General features: G+C 49.0%; 1 protein-coding gene across 4 annotated transcripts in view; it reads right to left on the bottom strand.

The window, feature by feature from the left end:
* Positions 1-10,556, bottom strand: part of CCDC69 (coiled-coil domain containing 69) — a 44,545-nt gene that overhangs the window by 8,260 nt on the left and 25,729 nt on the right. For 2 of the 4 annotated variants that reach the window (XR_004624263.1, XR_004624264.1), the window contains exons 6-10: positions 6,741-6,814; positions 5,661-5,762; positions 5,039-5,158; positions 4,043-4,140; positions 1,783-3,308 (exon numbers count right to left, since the gene is read on the bottom strand). Coding sequence is in view for 2 of the 4 variants with exons in the window: in XM_019801285.2 (XP_019656844.1) it covers positions 3,131-3,308; positions 4,043-4,140; positions 5,039-5,158; positions 5,661-5,762; positions 6,741-6,814 (572 nt within the window). In the remaining 2 variants the exon portion in view is untranslated. Of the gene's footprint in view, positions 1-108; positions 3,309-4,042; positions 4,141-5,038; positions 5,159-5,660; positions 5,763-6,740; positions 6,815-10,556 lie in introns of those variants that run through there. The other 2 variants (XM_019801285.2, XM_034656840.1) reach the window with 1 other exon arrangement.

The following is a 10,556-nucleotide window of genomic DNA, read 5'->3' as shown; positions in this document are numbered from 1 at the left end:
CAAATATGTTCCTTGGAATGGTAGGATACCAAAAATTCCAGTCCCAAACCCTGAAAAAAAGTGTTTTTTTTTTTCCCTCCCACCTTGGAGATTCACAACTCACAAGGACACGTGATAGACTCAGTGGTCTGAGTCTCTCCAATTTAATTTTGCTTGACTCAAGTGTTTCCCAAACAATTGTCATAATAGAACCCCCCCCCCCCCGAAGGTAGCACCCATCAACAGCCACACAAAACCAGAGTGCCGCACTGCGGGGTGCTGCTCCCAGCCAAGTTACTTCCTGCTTCCCCTCGAGTCAGGGAGGAGACCCCAGCTTCTCCCCAGGGTCTTGAGAAGCTCACATTTGCCACAAAGAACCTGGCCTTCCAGGTGCTCTGATCTGCAGGTGTGACCTTGGCCCAGCCCCTATCCCTGCAGGAGCACACAGTGCCTCTCACTTGCCTCCTGGTGCCTGAGTCAGAGAGGACGCCTGGGCTGGCTGAGGACAGTTATTTTTTTGTCCCTGCAGTTGGGCTGACCCCCCTATGTCAGCAAGTGGGCCAGTGTCGATCGCCAAGAGGGCAGGTACAGCAGGAGGCAGGGAGAACCCTGGAAGAGGCCCGGCCCGGGGACTCTGGCATCTACACCTGTTGGGCCACCAACCTTCAGGCTACGGGGACCGCCACCACCCGTGTCTACATGACCAGAGGACCTCATGTCTCCCCTGCCCCTTCCTAGCTTCCTCCCTCGCTGCAGGTATCCTGGTGTGGAGCAATGGGCAGAAACGGGGTGGGTAACTGTGTGAACCTTGGTGTTTTTGATGCCAAGGACTTGTCACTCCCGAAAGAGTGCAAAAAGAACCTTCGCACTCACCCCTTGCACTCTGCCCGCCCATCGCAGCTTCCACGCCTTCATCAACCTCACAGCTTCCCTCCAAGCCCTGACCTGTTCTGATGGCCAACCTTCACTCCAGCATCAGTCCCCACTCCAAGGCTGGGCAAAGCCAGAGTCAGTGGGGCACCAACAACCGAGGAGGGAGCCCAGAGCCCCTGACAAGTCGCTCAGGTCCAGGACATATTCCTCAATGATCCCTGCCACTAGCAGGGGTCCTCAGTAAGGAACCACCTCCTCTCTCTCCCAGGAAAACACAGGGGCCAAATAAACACAGCGCCATAGTTCCCACAGCTTGTCTGCCCAGGGTGAGGGCGTGGCCACAGTTTATGTCCTCACATTTGCCATAGGCTGCATAAGGGAAACCCTGCTCCCCACAATTTGCCCCTTCTCCAGCCCAGCCCCTCTCAATTAAGATGATGCTTTCTAAAGTGCATTCTGCAGCCTGAAGTGCTTAGGTTGGGGTAGGAAGCTGGTCAAAGGAGTTTAGAAAATGCAGGACACTCTGCTTCCTTCTTGGAAATTTGCAGTTCACGTCAGCATATACTAAAGGTTCTGAGAAGTCCTGCGTTTTGCAGATCTGTTTAACTTGACTGAATCTAGAGTTTCTCAAATTACTTGGTTATCAATTCTTTTCTTGGTCATGCCTATTAATGTGCAATGAACTAGTGTATCCCAGACAAACTCTGGGAAAAGTCACATGAAGAAGTACGTGTGTACTTCACTCCAGAGCTGTTCCCAAGGCTCCCAGACAGATAACCTCCCCTAGCCCTACTAGGGGAGAAATGGAGAAATGGAGTCACATCTGAACTCCTAGAATAAGAAATGGCTGAAGACCAGATCCAGGGGAATGAAGAAGGCAGTCTGGGATGATGGAGCAAACCTCAGTTCTACTGGATTGACCTTTCTTACCCGCTGGTCTGGTGCCTGGGGCTGGAGCTGGGGAATCTCAGGCAAGGCCCTCCGGCTCCTGTGATCTCAGTTTGCTCTGCTGCTGAAGAGGGCTAAGAACTGGCCTCGAGAATCTTAGGTAGCTGACAGGAGGGGGGTGTATGTGAGAGCATTGAATTAAAATGCTCTGTGCAGGGGAGGGGTTCTCATTACAGTGTCCAGCTGACCCAAAGCTTCCTGAGAAGAATATTGAATCCACAGACAGTCTGGGCTGGACAGGCCTGCTGAGGTTGGTGACTATGGCCACCCCTCTGCACTGATGGGGAAGCTGAGGGCCAGGCTCTGGGGTCCTGGCGCCTGGCATCAGGGGTGGTAGAAGGAGTAAAGGTAGGGAGCAAGAGGAAGAGAGAGCCTGGAAGTGGCTGGGGACAGCTGGAGGAAGGAGGAGGAAGACTAAGTCCCACATCTGATCTTTCCAGAGCCTGTGGAGAAAAAAGAGCTGGATGACAGATGAGGTCCTAGTCCTGGCTTTGTGGGTCCCACTCCCCACCTTGGTTTCCTCACCTGTGCAGGGATAAGGTTCCAACTCTGGCGGTCAGGTGTATCCAGACCCACGAGGTGGCCCATGCACCAAGACTGAGAGACCCAGAGGGCTGAGGGAGTGATCCTGGCCTGGTCAGGTAGGAGGAGCTCTGGCTTAGCCCCTGGGCTGACTGGACTCTGCGACCAGGAGCAGTAGCATGCCCCAGGTCCTGCCCAGCCCCTGTGTCGGCTGGGTTGGGCCATGGCACTGTCAGCCCCGAGGGCCTCTAGTGACCCCCTTTACAGCTGCTTACTTTTCCCTGTTGATTCCCAGGGTTTGGCCCACTTTCTCTTTTGTCCCCCAGCCCCTAATCTGACCTTCAGACGATCCTAGAATGGGACACTGTAGAGACTCAAGTATCATTCGTTCAGTCCCCCTGGCTCTTTTAGAGGAGAGGTAAACTGAGGCTAAGGGATGGTCTGAGCAGAGGCGAGAACATCTGGGGGAAGCTAACAAGTCAGGACCAGGGGGGTTGTCTCTTTGTCAGATGGCCTCAGCCGCACTGGCTGCCCCTGGGAAAAGCTCAGGACTTCCCTGATTTGAACAGAGAGAACAGGGAGGGACGGAAGGACTCCTCTTGCTTGCTCCCTGGGCCAACTCAATGGAAGCCCCATGGGTGATCCTTCATGGCCCAAGCCCCCAGGGCTCACTGGGCACACACCCTGGCTCCCATCTCACGCCTGCCCTCCGCCCTTCCTGGGAAAAGGAGAGGCTCCTGCTGTCTTCTCTGGTAAGTCCTCAAGAGGGAGCTGTGACCACAGGCGTCATGGGCCCAGGCCCTGGGCCCTAGCTGGCGAGGAAGGAGACCTCGGTGGGGGTGACAGAGGCCAGGGGGAAGGTAGGGGAGGCATCGGTCCCGAGCACCCGGTACAGCAGCTCCTCCTTCTCCTGCTGAAGCTGGCGCCGCAACTGGGACTCCTTCTCCAGGGCCTCGCGGGCGAGAAGCAGGTCCTCGGAGAGCTGCCTGTGGATGTAGACAGGGCCCCCATAGCCAGTAGGGAGTGGCCTGTCAGCGGCTGCACCGACCAACCCGTTCCTCTAGGAGGACAGGCCCACCAGCCTGCATCAGGGCCCCCACCACCCTGTCGCCCTGTCCTCCGCCTGGATGCAAGAGGTCATTCGATCCCTTGTTGGAGGAGCGTGGCCCTCACAGGCAGACAGCCCTGGGCTCCGATCTGCCCCACCGCTTAGCTGTGTAACCTTGAGCAAGTTCTTTACTCCTGCCAAATTTCAGTTTCCTCATTTGTAAAATGGGAGTGATAATAGGAGGACCAGCTCTTAGAGTAATTACGAGGATTAGGTGAGATAATATGTAAAGAATTCAATGAATTATGTCTGACACATGATCCTGGCTCTCATTTCCTAAGCCTTCAGAACGGGTTCATTCATTCACGTACATTCATTCATTCAATAGGTCACCCAAGCTAGAAATTTCCTGTCCCCTCTTCCTGTATGGGGCTTTGCCACGGAGCCTACTCAGCCAGGATGGGGACAGATACCAATCAGGACACCGAGACCTAGGTTTCTGGGCAGAGCTGGTCCAATGGTATTCTTGACTTTCAAGGAGAGGGAGCCATATTCCCCAGAAAAGGCCTGGACCCACCTGCCAACCCATTCCCCTGGTTCTCTGAGACCCTCCCAACTGGCAGTGTTGACCAAATGGTGGCGATGGGAGGAGAGGAGGCAGGGGACAGCTACCTTGACATAACCATCTGGTTGCGGGCCCGGACATGGAGGTCCTCATTCTCCTGCTGCAGGGTGCTGATTTTTTCCTCCAGCATCAGATTTTTTTCTTTCTGTAACAAATCAGAAGGAGCTCAGAAAGCCACCGACCTCACATGGCACAACGTATGCCATCACCTCCCTCTTATCTGTGGTCGCTGAAAACACTGACTCATTCTGGACTCGATGTTACATTTCATGAAGCAGTAAGATTACTTTAAAAAACATAACCAAGGAGTGAACACTAAGGGCTGCCAATTTTTAATTTTGCCACATGAGACGTAGCAAAAGAATACAGCCACTCCCATCTAACGTCTCCATCAGTGCGTAAGGGAGAGGATATTTTTGGTTCTCCAAAGTCAGAAGGATATAATCTATATAAATAAAATTACATGGGTCTGTTAGGCTATTCCACAAAAATGGTTGAACAAAATTCACAGGGGGCATCTGAGATGGTCTGATTAGAATATAGGTTGTGTGGCAGATTTCTTCTGGAGTAACATAATCTCTGTTTGGAGTCCACCCTCAGTTCCCAAGGCCTCCCTTCTCCTGGAGACAAAGCCATCAGTGTGCTCAATGGCCACCACTCCCCAGGCCTGTCCTTGAAGATTCTGACCTCCTTTCTGTCTGATTTTTCAGCCTTGCCTTCTTCCCCAGCCCCTGCCTGACATAAAACACCTGCTAATCCCTCCTGGTCAGCCAGGGTATCTACGCTGGTGTCACCCAAGTTAGAGCCACAGGAATAGCCGAGAAAAGCACAGGGGCCATATGGGAAGGGGCCCCTGCTTGACCCAGACTGGCCACAGACCAGCCTCTGCTATCTCAAGGGCCAGCCCGGGTGTCAGGTCAAAGCTGGTGTGGCCCAGGCCGGAGCCTCCTCAAAGCGCCTTCCCTCCACACGCTTTACATAGAAAATGCCCAGAAAGGAGAAGCCTGAGGCTATGTCCCCCCCAGCTGCTTCCAAGCACAGACCACTGTTTCCATGAGGATCAGCCGCTTGTCCAGCTCGTGAATACGTTCATTCTTCATCTCGATGACAAAGTGTAGGCTCTCCAGTTCCTGCTCCCAGAACTGGCTGGGGCTCCCGTAATCCTAGACGGGGACACAGAATGATCTCATCAGACCAGCAGGCAGGGAGAGAGGGGCACGGGCTACCTGCCTCTTTCGCATTCTGCCTCCAAATCCCTGTTTGCCTCTCATAAGTCATCTTCCTCCCTTGGCTCACGGGAAGTGCCTAATATGCTTGATCTCCTTCTAGCCTAATCATCCCTCTGTGGTAAGCCCTATTAGCACCACAGGTGGGGAACTGTAGTTCAGAGAGGTTAAGTTGTTTATGCCAAGTGGTGTGTTAGCTCTTTGCATCTAGTTTCTTCTGAATCCAGAGCCCAAGCACTTTACTATCCCCTATGCTTCTCTCTCAGCCTTACTTTCCCCCTCAGTGACACGGGGACCCTGTTTCTTCCAGGCCCTCATGAAAGTAAGAGAGTCAGGTCTGAGCCCTGGCCTTGAAGAGGGCCTGGCCTTTCCCGTTGCCCAGACCCTGACCTCCCCGGAGATTCGAGAAGGAAAAGCGGCCAGGTGTCCTGCCACCTGCCTGGATGTGCTTCTTACAGTCTCGGCTCAGAATGGACTCTTCTACCCTCTTCATCTTGGCCTGGAAGACCTCCAGCTGTGAGGACAGTCCATCAATGGTCTCCTGGAGAAGGGAGTGGGAGAGAGATGGTCAAAGCGTGGTTCAGAAAGGCTGGGGGTGGACTTCTGCTCATCCCAGAGAGGGGGCAGTTTGCGTTCTTGCATCTATCTTCACTCTGCTCTACTCACCAGTGCGGCTTTGATTAGCTTTAACCACTGCCTGAAACATACCAGCCCCATCTCTGGTCATAAAGCCTTTACTGACTCCCAAACCCCACAGGGACAATGTCCAGGTGTTCAAGGCTGGTAGTGCTAGCTTGGCATTCAAAGCCCACCCAAGCCGGTCTCTGCACTTTCCCAGCCTTCCCTCTCAGTCCTTCCACTGCCAGGTGCATTCTTGCTTCCTACATTACCCTGCCAAGAGCTTCCCCCACCCAAACCTTGCTCAATACCTTCAGGATAGAGCATGCCTTTCATATGGCTCATGGGCCCCACCACTGGGCGCTCATCTCCTCTCCAGCCTCAGTTCCCTACCACTCCTACTCTTCATCCCGGGGCATCTTGGACTTTTTTAAGTTCCACAGGTAATCCATATTTTCCCCTCTTCTCTATGTCTTTAAGCACAGTTGTTTTTATTTTTCTACCTAGGACACCCCTCTTATCCTTCTTCATCAGAAGAATTCTAACCCATCCTCCAAGTTCCAGCTAAGGTTTTCTCCCTCTGGGAAGTCCCTGACCTGATAAATTGGCTCAGATGCCTTCCTTAGTGCTTCTGCAGCTCCCGTGCACCCACCTGCCAGCCTGGTCACACCGTGGGACCTGGCCCATGGGGTCTCCAAGATCCTCCAGCCACAGTCCTCAGAGAAGTAGGCCAACCCTGATCTCACACCAAGTCCTCTTGAGCTAATAGCCCAGTCACCACATCGAGGGGCTGGCTACACAGAAGACACTCACCTCTCTCCCTCATACCTAAGTAGAGGCCAGGCGGCTTTCCCACAGGTCCTCCCCTCCCCCGCAGAGACGGCCATGACACTCCTCTCACCTGCAGGGTTGCCTTGGCCTCCTGGAAGGAGTGGGTAAGGGTTTCCTTCTCCTGCTCATGTGAGGCCCGGAGGACTGGAGGGAAAGGAGACCTCTGTGAGCTCAGACACCCAGGCGCTTCACCCTAAAGCCTTCTGGCAGGCCCCATGAGGCCTGGAGAACCTGGGCGATCAGCTGGGGTCCAAGGTGACCGGGGGGGGGGTGTGGCTAGGGATGGTCTTATTCATCTTTCATTTAGTAGGCTTGCAGCTGTGCTAGAAATATAGTAGATATTTAAGAAAAGCTCATGGAAATGGAAACAAATTCTATCCTGGGAGGAACTGTGAACCCTACCAGATTATGGGAGCCACCCATGCCTCACTGAGGCTAAGACCCAAAGATCGTGCAGCAAGCTCATTTGTCTGGCTCACCTGCCGTGAAAATGCATAGGGCCAATGTTTTGCAAGCTGGCTTACCCAAACTTCGAAACCATTAAATCATTATTTCTCAAACCATGGCACAAAACTGCAGTCAGTATGTTCCATCTGAGGCCAGGAAATCTACCTTGTCCTCATTCTGCTTCTTCCACAACAGAAGAACCTTGAGGAGATCGCTTCAAATATTGAAATGTTCTACTGCCTCAATTGTGAAATGAGTTGTGCTAAGGGATGATCCATGAATGACGTGAGAAAAGGACACACAAGGGCCTTCCAGACCGGGCTGTGCTTGCAGATTTGCTATCATTCCCTCAAATCAATATAGTTCTATTTCTTATCCCGCCTCCCCTCAGAACTCCTCTTGGAAAATTCCAACCTTGTCTCAGCTGAAAGAAGACAACGGGGAAGTGACCAATCAATGGGTAGGATGGGAAATAGGACAGAGAGGATAGGGAAAAAAAAAGTTTCATACGACCAAAGGACCAAGCATATAGCGGGCCCGTGTCACAGACAAGAAAACGCTCAGTAATAGAAATGTGACAGAGCTGTCAAAAATTAAAGAGAGCGGCTGTATAAAAATTACAGGCTGATTTTTTCCAATTCTGGGCCAAATTTGTTAATTTGCCTCTCAAGACAGGTTCTGATTCCAAGTAAGCTAGGGGATGTGCACTCCATACAGACTGTCCTACGAACGGAGCTATAAAACCTAGACAGAATGAATGGAATAGCTATTTGCAGACTCTGAAAAGTAAACGTTAGCAGGGAGGCTGGGCAAGAAGACCAGAATTTGAAGTACCATGAAACCAAAAGTTTTAAACAAGACTCAGAATCTCATGTTTCCAAATATTTCAGGATATAATACAAAATTGCTCAGCATATGAATCCAAATGGCTCAGCATACAAATCTGAAATGGCTCAGCATACAAAGAAGCAGGAAAACCTTAACTTGGCTGAGAAAGACGTTCGGCAGATGCCAACGCTGAGATGCTACAGATGTCGGAATTATTAACGGAGACTTTAAGACAGCTGATATAAAAATGCCTCACGAAGTAAGGGAGTACTCTTGAAAAGCATGGAAAAATAGAAAGCCTTAGCAAATATATAGAAGCTATTAAAAAGAACCAAAAGGATATTTTAGAACTAAAAAATGTCATAAATGAAATTTTAAAAACTCACTAGGTGGGCTCAGTAACTGAATAGAGACGACACAGATGAATAGCCAGTGAACTTGAATATGGATCAATAGGGATTATCCAGTCTGAACAATTGAGAGAAGAATGATTGGGAAAAAGCGAAGAAAGCCTCAGGGACCTATAAAACAATCCAAAAAATGTCTAACATTTGTGCATCAGCGTCTCAGAAAGAAAAGAGAGAGAGTGCAGTACGGAAACTGTATTGGAAGAGAGAATGGTTGAATGCTTCCCAAATCTGGCAAAATATAAACCTACGACTGAAGACACTCACTGCACCCCACGCAGGGGAAACCCAAAGAAATCCACACCCAGACACATCAGTTTTGAAAACTAATGACAAAGAAAAAATCTGGAACTGACTCAGGGAAAAACGGTGCATTACTTAGAGGAAACAATAGTTTGAATGACTGTGGATTTCTTATTAGAAACCTTGGAGACTAGAGAAACTAAGAACATAAATCAGGAATAAAAACTGCCAAAATAAAAGAACTGTAAATCTAGAATCCTATAGCCAGTGAAAATATCCTCAGGAAAGGTGAAACTAAGACATTCTCAGATGAAGAGACACTAAAATAATTCCTCATCTGCAGACCTACTAAAAGAATGGCTTAAGGAAATACTGTAGGCAGAAAGCAAAAGATGCCAGAAGGAAACTCGGAACTTCAGGAGTGTAGGAAGAGCAACAGAACTGGGAAGTGCCTGGGTAATATAATGGACTCTTCTTCTTCTTCTCCCCTTGTGCTCTTTAAAATATGTTCGATGGTAAATCAATGTTCTAAGTAGCGTAACATTGTCAGATGGGGCATTCAATGTATGTGGATGTATTATCTAAGACGAGTACAACAAAAAGGAGAGAGGATAGGGACCTACATGACGGTAGGCTTGCTACATCCCCCTGGAAGTGGCAAAATGTGAATTCTAAACAGATTCTTAAGTATTTTGTAATTCTTAGAGCAATCGCTAAAAACAAAAACAAAAACAAAAAAACCCAAAAAACAAAAAACTATACAAAGAGATATAGTAAAAGAGACCAGAGACAAGTTAAAATGGAATATTAAAAAATGTTCAAGTATTCCAAAAGAAAGCATGGAAGGAGAGGTTAAAAAAACAGAACCACCAGAAAACAAATACAAAAATGACAGACCTACATCCAACCACATCTATAAGAACACTAAACCGGGCGCCTGGGTGGCTCAGTTGGTTAAGCATCTGCCTTCGGCTCAGGTCATGATCCTAGGGTCCTGGGATTCAGTCCCACATTGGGCTCCCAGCTTGGCGGGGAGTCTGCTTCTCCCTCTCGCTGTGACTCTCCCCCTGCTTGTGCTCTCTCTGTATCTCTCTCTCAAATGAATAAATAAAATCTTAAAAAAAAAAAAAAAGAACACTAAACTATATGGTCTAAACATCCTAAAGAAAAGACAGAGATTGTCAGGATGGATCTTTAAAAAAAATACCCAACTATGTGCTACTTACAGGAAACCCACTTTATTTATTTATTTTTTTTAAAAGATTTTATTTATTTATTTGACAGAGATAGAGACAGCCAGTGAGAGAGGGAACACAAGCAGGGGGAGTGGGAGAGGAAGAAGCAGGCTCATAGCAGAGGAGCCTGATGTGGGGCTCGATCCCACAATGCCGGGATCACGCCCTGAGCAGAAGGCAGACGCTTAACCGCTGTGCCACCCAGGCGCCCCAGGAAACCCACTTTAAATATATGTCACAGATAGGTTCAAAGTAAAAAGGTAGAAAAAACAACATGAATCAAAGGAAAGCTGTAGTGGCTATATTCATTTCAGATGACGTGCACTTAAGAATAAGGAATATTATCAGGGATAAAGACATTGACATTATATAATGATGAAGAGGTCAGTTCTCTAAGAAAACATAACAATCCTAAATGTTTATATACCTAACAAAGGAGCTTTGAAATACATGAAGCAAAAACTAACAGAACCGAAATGCAAAATAAATAAATATACACAATTATAGTAGGGGATTCCAACACTCGTCAGCATTTGGTAGAAAAAGGAGGCATAAAATCAGTAAGAATACAGAAGAACTGAACACTGTCAACACGCTGATTTAACTGATTTATAAACTACATCTTACAATAGCAGAATACACATTTTTTTCAAGTGCACATGAAACATTCACAGGACAGACCATATTCCGAATCATAAAACGGGCCTTAACAAATTATAAAAGGAG

The sequence above is a fragment of the Ailuropoda melanoleuca genome, chromosome 3, assembly GCF_002007445.2.
Source record: "Ailuropoda melanoleuca isolate Jingjing chromosome 3, ASM200744v2, whole genome shotgun sequence".
NCBI classification, from domain to species: Eukaryota; Metazoa; Chordata; class Mammalia; order Carnivora; family Ursidae; genus Ailuropoda; species Ailuropoda melanoleuca.
The sequence above is the reverse complement of the archived record's forward strand: the minus strand, read 5'-3'. Positions and strand labels throughout refer to the sequence as shown.